The following is a 20,958-nucleotide window of genomic DNA, read 5'->3' on the forward strand; positions in this document are numbered from 1 at the left end:
ATCTCCCCCAGCAGCCAAGAGGTAAGTGTCTACTGACTTGGGATTAGAAAAAGAATGGAAGAAGCAAACCTTGATTTTCATTTTACTTTGGCTTTCATATTATAGCTTCTGCTACTTGGAACTTTCATTTTTGTATAAACTCTTATCAACACAAATTTTTAATTCTGCTGTCCAGTTTATATCCAATAGTATTGTACTGTATACTGTATTTTGGAAGTGCTTCAGTAACGAGGATTTGCTCTTCTTTTTTCTAGTACTGACTATTTTTCAAAGTGCATCTACTTCATTTGGCACTAAAAGAGGTAAGATCTACTTTATTAATCCTTTAAAATGTTATTAAGTTTAGTTGGGGAAATAGTGTTCTTGATGCTCCATATATTGCCTGTACATATCATTTTAAAAGACATGAGGTCTCCTAATGAACGTTTGTAAATATTTAATCTTGACAATGTATTGTTCAGGGATTCTGCAATATTGTAGGGTAGATTCACAAAGAATAGATTTCAATAGTAGCCCTAAAATAATACTCATCTAATTCAAAGTACCTTTTTTGTTTAGCATGTGCTGAATAAATATTTCGTGAATGAGTTTTTGGGATGAATTTCATGAATGAAAATATGAATACATTTAAACCTCAATTTAAAAGACTAATATAGATACTATATTCTGATTTTCTATTAGAATACTTTTTGCAGGTAAAAACATGCAAGAACATTCTGTGAGTTTACTTTTAATTTTTTTTACTTTTAATTTTTAATTAGACCTTATCTTAATGATTTAGGGGATCTCTGTAAGGGAGATCATCACTTGCAACAATTAGAGAATTGTTCAAGGTCCTAAGGTAAAATGCCTTGCCCGGAGTCATACAGTCATATTATGTCAGAGTTAGTACTTTACCACAGATCTTTACTTATTATGCCATGTCACCTCTCCATGAAATGTGGTTCAGTCATTTTTCGGTTGTATTTGGCTTTTCATGACTGCATTTGGCATTTTCCTGGCAAAGATACAAAAGTGGCTTGCCATTTCTTCCTCCTGCTCATGGTACAGATTAGGATACTAAGGTAAATTAGTTAAGTGACTTGCCTTGTCACACAGCCAACAAGTACCGGAGACCAGATTTAAATTCAAGAAGAGTCTTCCTAATTCCAGTCTACATTCTCTATCTGAATAGCACCTGGCTGCCCTTCTGAAATAACTTGCCTAACTAAGATGAATCTTGATCCTTTCTCAAGATTAAATCTAATTACAATTGCAGAGCCTTAGTTTCTTTGTTTTTACAAAAGAGAGTTTGAACTAGCTGTTCTTTACAATCTATTACAACTCTGACATCCAGTAAATCTATGTGAAATTTAAAGGAAAAAAAAAACTAGGGCCATTTATTTTGGGGATGGGGAAAAATAGTCATAAGAATAATGCCATGCAGTACTTGTAATTAAAATTCCTATTTTTGTACTGCTTTCCTTTTTCCAATCAGAAGAAAGCACATGGAAATAAAGTGGATAAAATAGATCTTTTCCACTACAAAATTCTCATCTTTTTACTATCAAAGATTGAGTTATTAGTGGAATTCTTGCTGTGATGAAGTCAAAGAATAGTATCATGAAAGATTGTAAGAAATTAAGGAGAGGCCAATTTCATGGTTCACAGTTCAACTACAAATGATTTAGTAGGCTACACATAAACTAAAAGTTAAAAAACAATCTCAAGGAAGAAGCATCAAACATTAGTATAAATATGCTCTTAAAAATAAGCAACAGATTAGTGAAATAACTACATATTGATCATGAAACGTTAAGAAAACAAAAATATTAAGACTCAAAAGCACTATGAATCTCAATTTCCTTTTCCATAAACTTCAATCTTTCTTTTTGAAGTATGTTATTTATATCCAGAAAGCCTTCAAAAGCAGGAAATAACTGTAGTTGCTACAAAAAAAAAATCTCCTTTGTATTTAGTTGGTGATTTTTTTTCCTTTTTCCATATGAAGAAACATATTATTAATATAATTAATAGTAAAATATAATGTGATATATAATATGATGTGATATAGTGTGTGACATATGAAAATTTTAGCATGATATGATATATAAATTACATTAAAAATCACATTTTGTTACAATGTTGGTCATCTAATTCTGAGGCAACAAGGTATAGCATTATAGAGATGGGTATAGAAATAACTTTAGAGCTCATCTAGTTCAAGTTCCCATTTTCCATATAAGGAAACTGAGGTTCAGAGAGGGAAAGATTGCAAAGATAGCAAGTGACAAAGTTGGAATTCAAATCCTTCTCACACCATATTTATCATTTGCTTCATTAGACCACATTGCCTACCTTTAAGTAATATGGAAAAGAGATTTATAGCTTGCTAACAGTGAAACCCTAAATCAGCATCATCCCCTACTAATCCTTTGAGTTCTCTTGGCACTAGTGAGTAGTAACTAAGAGAGATACTTGGATTCTGTCCAGCGCTCCAGTTTTGGTATCATAGATTTAGATCAACCTTCAAGATCAACTGTACTAATCTAGAATGCACGGATCTCCAAGGAATGCATGTATAGATTTTAGAGGGTCTATAAACTTGAATGGGAAAAATATATCTTTATTTTCATAATTCTTTCATTGAAAGTTAGTATTGCCTTTGATTATGAATTTTTAAAAACATCAAACAACATTATTCTGAAAAGGTGTTCATTGCCTTCACAAGACTGACTGCCTATGGGTCTATGACACAAAAATAATTCTGTCCTAAACAAATCATCCCCATCATCATTATTTTACAAATAAGGAAAGTGGGATTCAGGGAGGTTATTTTTCATATTTCTTTCATTTTACTTCATAACTCATGCTTACTATTTTTTCCTCTCATTTTTCTCTCACTAGCAGAATTCTCTAAATTGAAGCCATGAGTTCGGATTCAGAAATGGCCGTTTTTGGAGAGGCTGCTCCTTACCTCCGAAAGTCTGAGAAGGAGAGAATTGAAGCCCAAAACAAGCCTTTTGATGCTAAAACTTCTGTCTTTGTGGTGGAATCCAAGGAATCCTATGTGAAGAGTACCATACAGAGCAGAGAAGGGGGGAAAGTGACAGTGAAGACAGAAGGTGGAGCTGTGAGTAACAATATAGATGGAAAAGTCTTTTCCTTTAGTTCAGGGATATCCAACCAGCAAGTTATTTATAGATTTACAATGCTATGTATGGACTTATTACACAGATCTAATTACTGGCAGGATTAGGTGTCCTGACTTCTTTTTTTCAACTATTACGAAGACTGTGTTTGACAGCTATGTATAATGACATTATTCCTGTATGTATTAGGTTCATTGAAGCCTCCTGGGATAAGTACAAAAATCCCCTGGCTAGATAAAAACTCACTATTATATCTTCGGCATTACCTAACAGACCTCCAAGATGGTGATCACTGTCATGTCCTTGTATTTATTTGTTTTTTTCTGAGAAACAAGGGGAATGTAACCATAGCAGAAGCCCCCTACTCAGGGACCTTCTCAAGTGATCCTAGTTGTTCAGAAATTAACACATTTTAAAAGTGCCTATATAGTACAGAGCACTGTGCTAGATAGTGGGGAAGATACAAAATTTAGATAAGAAATGAAATTTGCTATCTGTGAGGTTGGAATCTTCCATGGGTTTTACAGGATATTTCCAAAAACTATGTGATCTTCTCATTGTGGATATTCTCTTAACCAATGCAGATCTAAACTGATTACTATGATATATCCACAGCAATGTGTGATAAATTCATAGACAAAGAGTGAGGTCCAAAAGAGAATCAGGAGAGGTTTCATGGAGAAGATGGAATTTGAGCTGAGTTTTAAAGAATTTGTAGAAATTGAAAAGAGAAGGAAGAAGCAGTATAGAAGAATAGAGAACAAACTCTATTTGGTTCAAGAACTTTGGTTTAAATCTAACTACAAATTCTTGATACTGTTTGTATTCTTGTTTAGTTCTTTCAGTTGTGACATTCTTCATGACATCATTTGGGATTTTCTTGGCAACTATTCTGGTGTACTTTGCCATTTCCTTATCCAACTCATTTTCTAGATGAGTAAATTGAAGCAAACAAGTTTAAGTGGTTTGCCCAGGATCACACAATTAGTGTATGAGGCCAGATTTGAATTCATGAAGATTAATCTTCCTCATCCCAAACCCAGCATTTCTATCCACTGAACTATCTAGCTGCCTTAGTTTCTTGTATTTATAGAATTTAAAATGATTTTATTTTCTGATTTACTGTTAGAATGATTTATCATTATTCACTTTAAGTACGTAAAAATATTCCTTGAATTATTTTTCTGGATTTGGATTGTAATTTTGATCTCATTGGTTTGGGGAATCCCAATGAGGGATATTAACACCTGTTTTGCAGTCTCAGAGAACTGCCTTGGATGCTGAGAGTTTAAGCCACTAACAAAAAATATATCAGAGAAGGCCCCAGGCCTTCCTAATTTCTCTGAAGCAGAGGATTATTGGGAAGAATCTGTCTGTGAGCTTTAAAGTTCTATATAAATATAAATTATTACTATTCCACTCATAGGGAAGAGTATGAACTATGAGAAAGTACAGAAGATATTCATGAAGTAGTGAATAGATAAGTTTTATTTGAACATAAAGTACATGAAGAGGAATAATCTAAGTATGGAAGAGTTAAACTAGTTCCAGATGGTAGGAAGTCTTAAAGGTCTGTCAACTTACCTTAGGCATCTACAGAAGAGAGCTGCCAAAGTTTTTATTTTTAGAAAAGATGCAACAGATAAAAAGAAAAAAAATTTAGAAGCATAGACTGGTGTCAGAAAAAAGTAGATATGCTGTGTCCCTGTTACAATTTCTGTTACCTCTTTGCCTTATGAAGAACTTCCAAACCTTTATATCGCTCCTTAAATTCCATGTTTCTTCCTTTCCTACTCTCCCCCATCTTTTGAGTTGAGAACATTGCCTCATATTTCACTGAAAAAAAATTGAAGCCATTATCAAAGAGCTCCTTCATATCCCTTCATTTTTATTTCACAACACTCAGATGATTTACTCCACTAACTCATTTGCCTCTGTCTCACATAATAAAGTATCCTTTCTCCTTGCCAGGCAGACTCCACTAAATGCTCAAGTGATTTTATTCCATCCTATTCTCTCTATCAGATTGTTCCTTCTTTCATCCCCATTTCTTACTTAATTTCAATCTCTACCTGTCTACCTGCCTATGAATACAGCCATATTTTCCCAGTCTTTAAAAATACTCTCACTTGGTCTGTCCATCCCCACTAACTATTATCCTGTATCTCTCATCTTTAACACCTTTAGAAGGCCATTCAGAATCAGGATCCTCTCTTCTATTCTCATCTTAACTTTCTTCTCTCTGGTTTCAAACTTCATTGTTCAACTAAACTCGTCCTCTCTAAAGTTACTAGTAACCTCTTAGATGCTAAATCTTTTCTCAATCTTTCCCATAATTTCAATTATCATCTCTATGAAGATGATTCTTAGATCTATTTACCCATCACCATAATTGCTAACATTTATAGAGTAATTCATATATGCCAGGCACTGTCTTCCCAACAATCCTGTGAAGTAGATATTATTATTATCCCCATGTTACAGATGAGAAAACTGAGTAAAACTGAAGGTAAGTGACTTGCCAAGGGTCATACTGTTAGTATATGTCTGAGGCTTCATTTGAACTCTGATATTTCTGACTCCAGCCACTGCACCAGCTATCTGCCTACCAGACTCCCAATCACAGCCTAATAACATTGTTGATGTCATTTTTGATTCTTCACTCTTTCTTACCATCCTTATACAATCTGTTGCCATATCATACCAATTCTACCTCTTCAATATCTCTCACATATATTCCCTTCTTTCCTTTGATCTTTGGCATTAATACATGCTATCATTACTTCACATTTAGAGTATTACAATAGCCTGATATTTGGTCTCTAGGTCTCAAGTCTTACCCTACTCCTATCCATCTTCCACTAAACGCCATATTGGTCTTCCTAAAAAAACTGATCTAATGAGGTCACTCTACTTCATAAATTCTACTGACTTCCTGAAGAGTAAAATATTAAATTCCCTGTTTGACTTTTAACGTCCTTAGTAACCCACAACCATCCTACCATTCCATGCTTCTCACATTTTGCTCTCTTCCATAATCCAAAAACACCAATCTTTTTGCTATTCCTTATATAAGGCACTCCATTTCCTGGCTCCATGCATTTTCATTGGTTTTCTGTCATCTCAGGAATTCTTTCCTTTCTCATCTTCTCCTCCTGGCCCCTTTGGCTTTTTTCAAGTCCCACCTAAAATTCTGCCTTCTGTTAGAAACATTCCCATATATATTTTATTCATACTTACTGTTTGCAAGTTTTCTCCCTCATTAGATTGTGATCTCCTAAAGAGGGTTTTTGTTTTTTGTCTTTCTTTGTAACTCCACCTCTTAGCACAGTGTCTGACACATAATAGATGATTAATAAATGATGATTTTCTTTGACTTGACTTTACTATTGGGTCTCCTCATTCATACATAGCTTTGCCCTATTAGTGATTACTAGTAACTAGTGGCTTCAATGTTTAAAAAAGGAAAAGTTACTCTCCACAAAATGCCTAGAGCTGCTTACTTGATGGAAAATGGTCTCTTCCTTTCCTTGTCAGACTCTCACAGTGAGGGATGACCAAGTCTTCCCCATGAACCCTCCCAAATATGACAAGATTGAGGATATGGCCATGATGACTCACCTGCATGAACCTGGGGTCCTGTATAACCTGAAAGAGCGTTATGCAGCCTGGATGATCTATGTAAGTGCACTTTAAGTAATTCTTTTCATTTGCATGATGTCTTTGAGGAATCACTTCTTTGACAACCTATTTGTCAACTGATTAATTTTCTGATTTCCTACAGACCTATTCAGGCCTCTTCTGTGTCACTGTCAATCCCTACAAATGGCTGCCAGTATATAACCCAGAAGTAGTGGCTGCCTACAGAGGCAAGAAGAGGCAGGAAGCCCCTCCCCACATCTTCTCCATCTCTGATAATGCCTATCAGTTCATGTTAACTGGTGAGAAATTAATTTCTTTTAATATGAATCATATTAACAACACTTATATAAAATATTACTTTTATCACTATCCCAGACAAAGAAGGTTCAGATAAGATAAGTGACTTGTGGGACATCTCAATGCCACCAAGTATCATCTCAAGCCTCTCCCGGTCTAGCTCTCTTTTTTTCTATACTATATGGCCTCTTTCTCATGTAGATTAATCTTGTAAATTATATTCCTAAATTCTCAAATTCTTAGAAATAGCAAACTTATCTTTCCCCTTTCAAATCCTCAAAGTGTCAGCTATCCCTCCCTGATGTGAACAACTACAGGTCTTCCTTCAGTCTGTAAGTTACCTTGTCCAACTGGAAAAAACAAACAAACAAACAAACAAAAACATCTCTAGACTCCAAGAACTACTACTATTGTAACTTATGCTTTGGTTTTAATTATGCATTTAATAACTATATTTTCTGAATTTCAAGAAATGTTTATTATAATACTCTACTCCTAAATGCTTGTCAAACAAAAAATTAATGTACTCCCTGCCTTTAAAGAGCTTATAATCCACTAGGGATGATACTAAGAACTTCTGATCTGATATGTTCCTTAATAAGAATATATTTTCTTTTACAAAAAATTTGACTTTCTCAGAAAACTTGTGGGATATTGGAAAATACTTGATCTCTGGATTCAGAGAACCTAAAATCAAATCCCATCTTTCAAGATCACTTATGTGATCTTGGCCAAATTACCTCATCTCCCTGAGCCTCAATTTCTTTATCTATAAAATAAAGGTGCTGTACTAGATCACATCTGAAGTCCTTTTCAGTTCTGGAACTATAATATGTGATTCATGATACCATATATATGTTTCTATTTAAGTTTTTGCAACTCAGAAAATCACAAAGATCTTCAAAACTTCAAACTCCATCTTATGTATAAGGAAACTGACACCTAAATAGGTGAAATTGATTGCCCTAATGCTCATTTTAACTACTCCATGGAATCTATCCTTGTCTGCCATCCAAAACAATATATGCATGTATGGATATAGTTCTTCTGAGAACTATTTAAAACTATTGAAAAATCTTTACTCACTCTCCTTATTTCCAGAAATCTAGCTAAATACATTTTCTTTTCAAATATCAAATATATTAGCAATAAAAATTAGTATTTTTTCCTAAAAGGAACCAAATAGATTTGTATGCCATTCATTTTAAATCCAGAGGTTGTTTAAAGAACTTAAGTGCCTTATTGTATGCTGGGCAGTGGGCTAGGTGTTGAGGATACTATATGATTAAAACAGTTCATGCCTTCAAGGATGTTTTGAGGGGTTTTTCAAGTGAGAACTGTTTAACTACCTATTGAACATTGAATGAATGAGGTTTTGTTTTTTTTGTGTTTTTTTTTTGGTCAAGTTAATTTTTAATCATTTCACATGAAATTGGTAATCAGAAGTTAGCAAGAGTGTTTCTCTCTATATATATTTATACACACATGCATATACATGCATATGTACATGCACAAACACACCTTGTATATACAGGCACACACACACACATATATATATATATATATATATGTGTGTGTGTGTGTGTGTGTGTGTATCCAAACCTATGAATATACATATATATATGTGTATGTATACATGTGTATGTGTACACACACATTAATTAATACCAAAATATATAAGCTCTTTTGACATTAATGCCATTATGCTAAATGCCAATTTTCACTATAACAATATTTTTCTTTTTTCTTTCTTAGACCGCGAGAATCAGTCAATCTTGATCACGTAAGTACACTACATGCATTTTTGTGCCCATTTTTAAAATTGTATTGGCTATATAGTTTAAAGGTCTGAACTGTTTCATTCATTTGGATTTGGCAGTGGAGAATCTGGTGCTGGAAAGACTGTAAATACCAAGCGTGTCATCCAATACTTTGCAACAATTGCAGTTACTGGAGAAAAAAAGAAGGAAGATTCTTCTGGAAAGATGCAGGTAGGTTCTTTATTAAAGTCACATTAAAAATCTCTCTCCATGTTCTCAGGTGCCTAAATATAACAATTGCTTCCTCCTTTTTTTAAGGGGACATTAGAAGATCAAATCATCAGTGCCAATCCCCTGCTAGAGGCCTTTGGAAATGCCAAAACTGTGAGGAATGACAACTCATCTCGTTTTGTAAGCTTCTTGGTCACTAAGACTCTTATATAGTTCATAGGGACTAGACCTCTCATGTTTATGAATTTATGCATTCTGTTTATTATTTTATTTGTTTACAAGTTTATCATTCTTTGTTTTTCCCCTCTCAAGGGAAAATTCATCAGGATCCATTTTGGTACCACAGGGAAACTGGCTTCAGCTGATATTGAAACATGTAAGTAGCAAGGGAAGGGAAAATATGAATTTGTTGGGGATTTTTGTTTGGGATATTCTTCATTTGAAGATGTTTTTGATCCTGGATCTTATAAATTACCAAGTTGCTGTCAAAAAGCACTGCCTATGATAATATGTTTATCTTACCCATGAGTGACTACTAGTATTTTTACTAACTCTCCTTATATCCAGAAACAGAATATAGTTAAATATATTTTCTTTTCAAATATCTAATATGTTAGCAGTAGTGATAAATTCTCTTAATTTTTCTCTAAAATGAAACAAATAGATTTATGAGCAATTGATTTTTAAATCCAGAGGTTGTTTAATAATTTAAGTGCTCCACTATATGCTGGGCAATATTTGGCTAAATGCTAAGGATACAGAGATATGATTAAAATACTTGTTTTCAAGGAGCTTATATATTTTAGTGAGTACTTCAAGTGAGCACTATATAACTACCTACTCAAGATTCAACAAATGGCATTTTTGGTCAAGTATGAATTAATTGTTTTTAATTTCCACATGAAGTTGGAAACCTAGATGAGACACTGTCCCCCAGGGAATTTGATATAACTAGAAAATTCTAGACTTGGAATCAGTACCTTTACCTGACAAATATTACCTACTCAGGAGGATATTGAGTAGATGTGAGTTTTCAGAGGACCCAGGTTTGAGTTATATGCCATAGGCTTTTCTTTTTAACAAGTATTTCAATAATTCAGTAAACATTAATTACATTCCTACTACATGCAAATCACTGGGCACAACATTGAGAAAACAAAGATAAAAATCACAAACTGTCTCTATGGCCAAATAGTTCACATTTTTTCTAGGATTGTAAGATGTAAAAAGATAAGTAAAGCCAAGATAATTTAAGGAAAAATTAGAATATTTAAAACTACAGGGATTGTAAAGGGCTTTTCTTAAGAGAGAATATTTTCAGTTGCCTTTAGCAGCCTTTCCATTAGAAGGTGAATTTTCTGTCCCAGAAATACCACAGAAGAAATTGACTTTGATAGTCAACTTTAATAGATGGTGCCTTTAGCATTTCACCCAAATACCAGCACCTTTTCAAACCAAGAATAAATCTGTCTATCAGTTCTAGGTCTATACCTCAATACGATCAAAGAAAAAGGAAATAGACCTATATGTAAAATATATATATATTTATACACCTCTTTTTTTTGGTGGAGAAAAACTGGAAAATAAGGGAGTTCCCAATAAGGAAATGGCTGAATAAGTTATAGTATATGAATATGATAAAATATTATTGTACTGTGAGAAATTATGAACTGAAGCAGAATGAAATGAGCAATAGCAGGAAAAATATTTATATAATGACCACAACATTGTAAAGACAACTTTGAAAGAAAGACTTAGGAACTCTCATCCTAATAACTAACTAACCCAATTCTAGAAGATCCATGAACTTATAGCACAAGTTTTAACTACTACCAAGAAACTATCTTCCTGTAATAGAAATATACTCATTTAGATAGAAATGACCTCAAATTCATATTTGTGATTAATACTTACTATCTTGAGTATTGTTATCCCTATTTTTACAAATAGAAAGAGGTAGTGACTTGCATACAATCATAAAGTAAGGTAAGTCAATAACCTATAATTTAAATTAAACTCTTATTCTGAATCCATATCTTATGCTCTAACCATAATTATCATGTGAATTACAGAACTTCTTAAATGGTAATATGAGTGGAACTATTGTCTAGTTTTAAAAAAAACTACCTAATTACTCCTGTCAAACATATACACTATATTACATTCATGTCATTGTATATATCTCATAACATGATTAGGAGACTTTGCTCTTTTTTTTTCATTTCTGTAAACTTTCTAAATTTGTCAAAGCTCACATTTTTCTGCATTTACTTGTCATTTCAGATCTGCTAGAAAAGTCTCGAGTTACCTTTCAGCTAAAGGCTGAAAGAAGCTATCACATTTTTTATCAGATCACATCCAATAAGAAGCCAGAACTAATTGGTAGGCACTATTTTAATTTATTACCTGGGTACTAATACTCTTATTAGCAAGTGCAAACTTAAACCATGTGTCCTTTACTTTATGTGCTTAGAGATGCTTCTCATCACTACCAACCCATATGATTATGCCTTTGTCAGTCAAGGGGAGATCACTGTTCCCAGCATTGATGACCAGGAAGAATTGATTGCCACTGATGTAAGTAATTTCTACAAAAAAGCTGGTTCTCTTCTGATATGAAGATGGTGTCACTGGCTCAGTGCCAATATGGAGGACATATATGTTTGATTTATTTGTTAGTGGTACTAGCAGGTTCTGTTGATGGGTTCATATATTTGTCTGACTTTTCTGTAACTGCCTTGTGACATCCCTTGAGATGTAGCATTTAGCCATATAACAATTTGGAGTTTTTTTCCATGTAAAAAATTCCATGTAATACATACCATATATTATAAGTGACAAATTCATGGCACCTCATATCTTGTAAATAAGTAAATCAATAAATGCTTCTTCCTAAAACCAAATGAAATATTGAAAATATTATGCCTGATCTCTGTCACTCATTACTCTTCTTTTTTTTATATATAGAGTGCTATTGATATCCTGGGTTTTACTTCAGATGAAAAAGTGTCCATTTACAAGCTTACAGGGGCTGTCATGCATTATGGGAACATGAAATTCAAGCAAAAGCAGCGAGAGGAACAAGCTGAGCCTGATGGCACTGAAGGTAACAAATAACTATCCATTTGACTTAATGCAAAATCTAAACAGAAACTAATTTTAACTAATTGTTGAATACATACATACATATAAATATGACATAATATACATATGATATACTGGGGCTGTCTAGATGGCACAGTAGAGAGAGCGTTAGAGCTGGAGTCAGGAAAACCTGGCTTCAAATTTGGCTCAGATATTTTCTAGTTTGTGACCCTAAGCAAATAAATTAATCCTGTTTCTGTCAGATTTCACAGCTGTAAAACAAGCTGGAGAAAGAAATGGTAAACCATTCCAGTATGACTGTCAAGAAAACCTCAAATTGGGGGTCACAAAGAGTTGGACAGAACTGAAAAAAAGTTGAATAATACATATATACTCTGTGTGTGTGTGTGTGTGTGTGTGTGTGTGTGTGTGTGTGTGTGTGTGTAATTTGAGGTGGGATAATTTACTAAGAACAGGAAGGTAGTAGGTGACATTGAATAGAGCACTGGGCTTAGAATCATGAAGGCTCATCTTCATGAATTCAAATCTATCCTCAGATATTTATTATCTCATTATTATTATATAATATATATAGCTACATTATATAATATAATATAGCTATTTATTAGTTGTGTGATTGGGGAAGTCTTTAATGAAAAGAATAAGTCATAATATTCCAAAGGGTTTTCAATAAAATGTTGCTGCAAAAAAACCTTGAATGGTAGGTTGGGAGGGTGGTAAGGATGATAATCTGATTTTATTTCATTTTACTCCACAGTTGCTGATAAGGCTGCCTATCTTCAAAATCTGAATTCTGCTGACCTCCTTAAAGCATTGTGCTACCCTAGAGTGAAGGTGGGCAATGAATATGTCACCAAAGGCCAGACTGTGCAGCAGGTGAATTCATTATTTTAATTTATTATAGTCACTGATATATCCTTGACATTCCTTTAGCAGTCCTATGAATTAACACTCGGTCTTTGAAGGTACACAATGCTGTGGGTGCCCTGGCTAAAGCTGTATATGAGAAAATGTTCCTGTGGATGGTCACTCGTATCAACCAACAGCTGGACACCAAGCAGCCCAGACAGTACTTCATTGGAGTCCTGGACATTGCTGGCTTTGAGATCTTTGATGTGAGTAACCAAATTCTAAATATATCAGTCTACATCATAACTTGATCTACCACAGCATTCCTTGTTTCTCTAGTCTTACTTATTCAGTTTGACTTATTCAGTTCAACAGCCTGGAGCAGCTGTGCATCAACTTCACCAATGAGAAACTGCAACAGTTTTTCAACCACCACATGTTCGTGCTGGAACAAGAGGAATATAAGAAAGAAGGCATTGAGTGGGAATTCATTGACTTTGGGATGGACCTGGCTGCCTGCATTGAGCTCATTGAGAAGGTGTGTTTGGTCTTCTTTGAAAAGTGGTTTAATCATATCATCATTCAAGGTTCATGGTTTTTTCTTATATCTCTTCAAAGACAGCTAAAACATCTCTTGTCATTTTAATTATATTCCTTTAGGTTAGAACTTGGGACATTTAAAATGTTGGATTTCATAATTTGGAAAGAACTTCCCTTTTCCAACTCATACATATAAATAATGTCACTTAGAAGTGACATGGGACCTATTTTAAAGCATTTAATGAAAAGCCAAGTAAATGGGCTTGAGTTTTTTTTTTTCTAAAAAAAGCTACTTTCCTTTATTATAATAAAATATATTACAATTTAAACCAAATATACTTCAGATTTTTATTTTGAATATTTCATAAATGATATACCAGAAAAAATATGATCCCATTATTTCCATAATTACAACCAGTCAAACAGCTACCCTATTCAGAAGCAAAAAAAAAAAAAAAAAAAAAAGGAAGAGAATTCAAATTATTTTAATTCTTTCCATGTAAATGGCAAAGAAACTTTAAAATATTAAAGACATTGAACTATAGGGGTTATTTTAAATCTCAATGTAATTATAATATTACAGGACACATACTTCTGGATCAACAAGGTTGGAGTTAATGATGAAAACTGTAAAAGTAGACTCACTTGCCTAAAAAAAAATTTAAAAGTAAACAACATTTAAAAACAAACTCTTACTGTAAAACTTGGACCCAAACATCCTTTTTTTCTTTAAAAATAAAAGTATTCATAACGGAGTTGTCCTATAACATGGTGGTTGTGATGGAACTATGGCATAATCTGAAGAACAACTCATTAAGTAGGCAGAATTGTTTTTAATATGTGCAATCAAATAATTTTCCCCAAATAAAGGCATTTTCTTGATCTGTGACATGAATTTGCTTAATTTAGGTCTGTGTATAACCCAAAGAAATGACCATAGCAATATTTGCTTTTGAAAGGGGATGGTTTAAAATTAAATTCTCTCATCTGTCTTTCAGCCACTGGGAATTTTCTCCATTCTAGAAGAAGAGTGTATGTTCCCCAAGGCAACAGACACATCTTTCAAGAACAAGCTGTATGATCAGCACCTTGGCAAATCCAACAACTTTCAGAAACCCAAGCCTGCCAAAGGGAAGGCTGAGGCCCACTTCTCCCTTGTGCACTATGCTGGCACTGTGGACTACAACATTGCAGGCTGGCTAGATAAGAATAAGGACCCCCTAAATGAGACAGTGGTTGGACTCTACCAGAAATCCTCCATGAAAACTCTGGCTTATCTCTTCTCTGCATATGCTGCAGCTGAAGCAGGTAAAAATCTATGATATTTGTGTAAACATATTGATTTTTATACATTATCAAGTCACATTCCAGAGCCCAGATTCTATTTTAATTAATGTGTTGTTTTTATTTTTTCATCTCAGAGGGTGGAGCAAAGAAAAGTTCCAAGAAGAAGGGTTCATCTTTCCAGACTGTGTCAGCTCTTTTCAGGGTACAGTGCAAACTTCAACATTCCTTAGTTGATTTCAAAAAATGTTTATAATTATTGCTCCTTGGATAGATTTTTGTTTGGAGGGATAAGGAAATGCGAATTTCTTATCCTGACCACTTGGGAATTAATTTTTGTCCTGAGGATGCTGAGAAATTAGGCAGTCCAGGAAACTAGATCTACCTAGAATTTACAGACTAAGTCTTCATAATTAAGGCAAGACTAGTTTTAATACCCAAGAGAATCAAGTGAGATGAGGATCTTGAGAAATATGCCCTTGAGGAATAAAAATCTTTAAATATCTTTAAATTCACTAGTCATGGGTAAGCTAAATAAGTTAAAGGAGTTTGTGGAATTACTTTAGTGTTTAGGAGGTGCCTTTATGTCTTTAGACTGTTTTTGTCTATCTGCCTTTTCCTGTATTCATTCTGACCAGACTATAGCATATGTTTCCATTTCTCCTTCTCAACACTCATCAAGACTGGGAGGAATCATGATGAACACATTGGACAAAAGCATGAGAGGTAGTATAGTAACCACAGCAGCAATATAATAGTATCTAGCATTTTTATAGTCTGCTAGGGCTTGTAAAATGCTTTACACAATTTATCTCATTTAATCCAAATACACACACATATCATAGATGTAAATACATACACACAATACACACACACACACACACACACACACAGAATAGGCTAATAGGCCAAGTCTAAAAAGGTCAGTTTTATAAGATAAAAAGTCCTTTACTTGGAATTTAAAAAGTCAACCTCACAAAGAAAAAGATGGAAAAAATTATAACAAAATTGCAATTTTTCCAATAATTTTCTTGGGGAATTAATGGACTAAAGTTTATTATAAGTCAAAATGTTGATAGTTTGGCTTTTTTGTGGCTAAAAACAATAACAACAAAACCCAGTATGATTATAGGTTGTAATGAGAATCACTGTGTCCAGAATATAGGAAGCAGCAAATTTCTTGTAATCTAACTTGATCAGCTGACATGTGGAGTATTTTTTTTCAATTCTAGATGCCATTTTTATTTTTTAATTTATGAAACAAAACAAATATTTATATAGCAATACATTTAAAAAGGTGATTCCAATGCAATTGCAAATCTACATTGCATAATGCTTTCTCTCAAATAGGCAACAAAATTATCATGTAAATTTCTCTTTTCCCCCTTTCCCACCCTAGAGATGGCTACATTAGCCATCTATTTTATTTATATATATATATATATATATATATATATATATATATATATATATATATATATATATATATATATATATATATATATATATATATATATATAATTATTCTATACATCTATTTATCAGTTATTTCTTTAGACATCACAATTTTTGAAAAAGTTGTTGCTGCTATTCAGTCATGTACAACTCTTTGTGAACTCATTTGCAGTTTTCTTGGCAAAGATACCAGAGTGGTTGCATTTCCTGCTCCGATCATTTTACAGATGAGGAAACTAATATAAACAGGGTTAAGTGACTTGCCTAGAGATACACATAGTTAAGTATCTGAAATCATATTTGAACCTTGGCAAATTAGTCTTCCTGATCCCAGGCCCAGGACTCTCTGCACTGCATCATCTAGCTGCCCCTATGATATCCAAATAAGACTAATCAATACAATGAGGGGAAAAGAGACTATGTCAAATGAGGATTGGTTGAAGGCCCTAGAGATATTTAATTTAGAGAAGAGACAATGGAAAGAGAAGATGTGGGACAAGAGATAAGGAAGGAACTTGATAGCTACTTTTTAAGTATTTGAAATGGTAGTATGTACAAGGGTTAGACCTGTTCTATTTAGTCCCAGAATAGAAAACAAGGAGAAAATAGTAGACATGGAGGAGAAGCAAACTTTGGTTTGAGATTTTAAAAAATCCCAAAATAAAACTACCTAAAAGTGGGGTGAGTTATCTTTGAAGGATAATAGGTTCCTTTAACCCTTATTTCATTGAGGATCTTTAAGCAGGGAAAAGGCCCTAGAAGGGATTGGTTAGATATGGCTTGGACTAAACAACTTTTGAAATCTTTTCAAAATTGAGATTCTGTAGTTAAAAATGCCTTTTCTACCTATTTTGTAGCATTGTTATGAGATAATATAAAGGAGTATTTTTTAAGTCCTATAAAGTATAAGGTTGTTATAGTACACTGATAGTGAGAGAAATCTTAAGATCATTAAGAACTGAGTTAAAACTCCACTTCTATCACATACTAGCAGTGTGATCATGACAGGCTACTTAAACTCTCAGGGACCTTAGTCCATTTTAAAAGATTGTAAGTTGTAGAACAATTGCTGAAAGCTTCTTCTCTGGGATTTTCCAATCTAAACAATGAAGTCCCAAGTCCAGACTCTGAAATGATTTCAGCATTCGGGTCTCCTCAGTTAGCACAAGTTATTGCTTACTGTAAGATGTTAACTATCCACAAGGCTATTTACAATGGTATTCTTGCTAGAGGACTGATCTTTCAAAGGAATTTTCCATCAGATACAGGTTAAACAGGCATTTTAGTTTCCTTCTGATTCTGAGGTTCTATAATTCTGTCATCTACATTCATGAAATTTTTGTCTTTTGGTCTTCTAGGAGAATTTAAACAAGCTGATGACCAACCTGAGGAGCACTCACCCTCATTTTGTACGGTGTATCATTCCCAATGAAACCAAAACTCCTGGTAAGAGAATCTCAGATTAAAATATACATGTTGGCTCTGAGTTCTTTATTTCACAAGATTATAAACAAATATGGTGCTTTCTTTCAGGTGCCATGGAACATGAACTTGTTCTACACCAGCTGAGGTGTAATGGTGTGCTAGAAGGCATCAGAATCTGCCGGAAGGGATTCCCAAGCAGAATCTTGTATGGTGATTTCAAACAGAGGTCAGCCTTTCCCTGATCTATTTCATATAACACAGCAATGCAACATACTGTATATTTCATGTTTAACTGATTAAATGAACACATAAGATGTTGCATAAGATAAAATACCAAGATGGATAAAAATGTAAAACTTTTTGAAGATGAAAACTACATTTGGATTAAACAGTAGAAAAATAGATTTTCCCAGGACACAGTTAATGAAGTTTCATGAAGGCAAAGCAGTAAGTAGGTAAAGTGAAAACAATTTTTGATTTGGAGTCAAATTATATGTATCTGAATTCAAATTCCACTATTATTTTTACTCCCTCTGTGACCTTGGACTAGTCATCCTCTCTCAATTTTCTCATCTGTACAATGAGTTGATTGGCCATGAAATCTTTCAGTTCTTTAATCATTTTTTTAGACTTTCTTTTTAATTTTTTTTATTTAATAGTATTTTATTTTTCTACAATGACATGTAAAAAATAGTTTTCAACATTCACCTTTGTAAGATTTTGAGTTCCAAATTTTTCTTTCTCTCTTCCTTACCTCCCTCACTCCAAGGCAGCAAACAATCTGATATAGATACATGCATTATCACATTAAACATATTTACAAAATAGTCATGTTTGGAAAGAAGACTCAGAACAAAAGAAAAAAACCACAAGAAAGGAAAAAAAGTAAAAATAACATGCTTCAATCAACATTCAGACTCAATAGTTTTTTTCTCTGGGTGTGTAGTCAGCATTTTTCATTATGGATCCCTTGGAATTCTCTTAGATTATTGCATTGCTGAGAGGAGCTAAGTTGATCATAGTTGATTATTTTGCAATGTTGCTATTATTGTGCTATGTTTTCCTAATTCTGCTCATTTCACTCAGAATCAGTTCATGTAAGTCTTTCCAGATTTTTCTGAAATCCTCCTGTTCATCATTTTTTAATAGACCAATAGCATTCCATTAGATTCATACACTACAACTTGTTCAGCCATTCCCCAATTGATAGGCATCCCCTCAATTTCTAATTTTTTGCCTCCACAGAAAGAGGAGATATCAATATTTTTGTACATGTGGGTCCTTTCCCCTTAATGGTCTCTTTCTTTCTTCTCAGGTTATCATTAGTATTTTTTGGATATATTTATTGTTTAGGATTTTTGTTTGTTTGTTTATCCAGACTTCTGATTTCATCAAATGAAGGAGGCTCATTGGGAAGAAACCTTCTATAAATGTATAGAGGCAACTGTATTACAACTTACAGTTTTAGAACATTGCCTGGGGGGATGAGATGTTAAGTGTTTTCCTAGGATCATACTGGACTGTGTCAGTGAATCAAAAATCATTTAATGAGTGCTATGTGTCAAGCACTATTCTAAGGCTAGGAATTTAAAGAGGCAAAAATACGGTTCTTGCCCAAAAGGAGGGCCAATTCTAGTAGTGAAAACCACATGTAAACAATTAGGTACTTACAAAATATATAAATAGCAGATAGAAGGTAATTTGAGAGGAAAAGACACTGACAGAGATAGAATTTGAATTTAGATTCCAAGGTGGAATTTTTCAGGTCTGGAGCCAAGAAGATCTAGATTCAAATATAACTTCAGACACATCCCTAGGCACACCATTCATTCATAAAATGTGAATAAGAACAGTACCTATCTCCTAGAGTTATTGTAAGGATGAAATAAAATAATAATTGTAAAACATTTAGCACAATGTCCAACACATAGTAAGCACTATAATAAATATTAGTTGTTACATGAACTATTTTACTTGAGATTCAGTTATATTCACCAAATTCATTCAGAAATTGTTATTTTTTACCTGCCATTTACTCAATGCAGGCCTTTGAATCTATCTAGTCTACACTGCTAGGGAGATCAAAGTATATAACACATAGACATTAGATTCATAGTGTTATTATTTTTCTATTGGTGGAAGTTAATTGAAATCAACAAATAAATAACAAGTTAATTACCTACTGCACTAATGTTTCTGTGGATTATAACACTTTCCAATTTGTTTAATCTAACAGATACAAGGTTTTAAATGCAAGTGCTATTCCTGAAGGGCAGTTCATTGATAGCAAGAAGGCCTCAGAAAAGCTTCTTGCATCTATTGATGTGGATCATACCCAGTATAAATTTGGTCACACCAAGGTATAAGCACTAATTTTTTGTGTCCGATATAAGTGACTTCCATATTTGTGTTTCCTGAAAAATGAAAATTATTTGTTATCTTTTCTTTGTTAAGGTTTTCTTCAAAGCTGGTCTTTTGGGTCTCTTGGAGGAGATGAGAGATGACAAATTAGCACAGATTATCACTCGAACTCAAGCCATGTGCAGAGGATTCCTCATGAGGGTTGAGTACCAGAAAATGTTGCAAAGAAGGTAACAAAAATAACAATGTTTCTGTTTTTGTTTCAATTCTTGTGGAGACACAAAATCCTCAAATTTTTAGCACTAAACCTTAGGAAGAACCCAGCTGTCCCAATTCCAGTTAAAGCAGCAATGCCCTAGTTAACATTCCTAAAAGATTCATCTTGGATACTCCCAGCACGAAGGAACTCACTACTTCATAGAGCAGAGTATTTCATGAACTCAGAACTTCATTACAACCTAATTTGCTCACTTGCCTCTAATCTCTCCCCACCAATTTATTCTGTATATAAAGCTCTCAAACTTTTTTTGTGAAGAAAATTTTGATCATGTTATAATTTTGTTTAGGGAGCCTATTGTAGTTTTCATTGCCACTTATCAATTTCAGTATTCAGATGCCTGACATTTCCTAACTGAGCTGAGGCCTGGTCTCATTATTCATTATTTATAAATGTGTCAAAGCTCAAACGCTGGATCCTATTTCATTGCATTGTACATTCCATTTTCTTCATCTAGTAGATACTCTCATCAATCTGAGTCCATTTGCATTTCTTTAGAAAATGCAGCTTAAGGAGCAAAAGAGATGTAATCTAATAAATATAATTTCCTGAGTCCGGAAGAGAGATCGGATTAAAGTTATGTGTGTACAATGAGCTAATT

General features: G+C 33.6%; 1 protein-coding gene across 2 annotated transcripts in view; it reads left to right on the forward strand.

Annotated features, from left to right (window-relative positions):
• The window catches only part of LOC141566921 (myosin-8), a 44,940-nt gene continuing 23,982 nt past the window's right edge, over positions 1 to 20,958 (forward strand). The window contains exons 1-21 of one of the 2 annotated variants that reach the window (XM_074312071.1): positions 1 to 21; positions 255 to 302; positions 2,887 to 3,112; positions 6,669 to 6,812; positions 6,916 to 7,072; positions 8,826 to 8,853; positions 8,950 to 9,061; positions 9,149 to 9,241; positions 9,374 to 9,437; positions 11,345 to 11,443; positions 11,535 to 11,638; positions 12,029 to 12,167; positions 12,924 to 13,042; positions 13,132 to 13,281; positions 13,383 to 13,553; positions 14,554 to 14,863; positions 14,977 to 15,044; positions 17,653 to 17,740; positions 17,828 to 17,945; positions 19,956 to 20,079; positions 20,174 to 20,310. In XM_074312071.1, the coding sequence (XP_074168172.1) occupies positions 2,909 to 3,112; positions 6,669 to 6,812; positions 6,916 to 7,072; positions 8,826 to 8,853; positions 8,950 to 9,061; positions 9,149 to 9,241; positions 9,374 to 9,437; positions 11,345 to 11,443; positions 11,535 to 11,638; positions 12,029 to 12,167; positions 12,924 to 13,042; positions 13,132 to 13,281; positions 13,383 to 13,553; positions 14,554 to 14,863; positions 14,977 to 15,044; positions 17,653 to 17,740; positions 17,828 to 17,945; positions 19,956 to 20,079; positions 20,174 to 20,310 (2,429 nt within the window). In that variant the 5' untranslated portion in view covers positions 1 to 21; positions 255 to 302; positions 2,887 to 2,908. Of the gene's footprint in view, positions 22 to 237; positions 303 to 2,886; positions 3,113 to 6,668; positions 6,813 to 6,915; positions 7,073 to 8,825; positions 8,854 to 8,949; positions 9,062 to 9,148; positions 9,242 to 9,373; positions 9,438 to 11,344; positions 11,444 to 11,534; positions 11,639 to 12,028; positions 12,168 to 12,923; positions 13,043 to 13,131; positions 13,282 to 13,382; positions 13,554 to 14,553; positions 14,864 to 14,976; positions 15,045 to 17,652; positions 17,741 to 17,827; positions 17,946 to 19,955; positions 20,080 to 20,173; positions 20,311 to 20,958 lie in introns of those variants that run through there. The other variant, XM_074312072.1, reaches the window with a different exon arrangement.

The sequence above is a fragment of the Sminthopsis crassicaudata genome, chromosome 4, assembly GCF_048593235.1.
Source record: "Sminthopsis crassicaudata isolate SCR6 chromosome 4, ASM4859323v1, whole genome shotgun sequence".
Classification (NCBI taxonomy): Eukaryota; Metazoa; Chordata; class Mammalia; order Dasyuromorphia; family Dasyuridae; genus Sminthopsis; species Sminthopsis crassicaudata.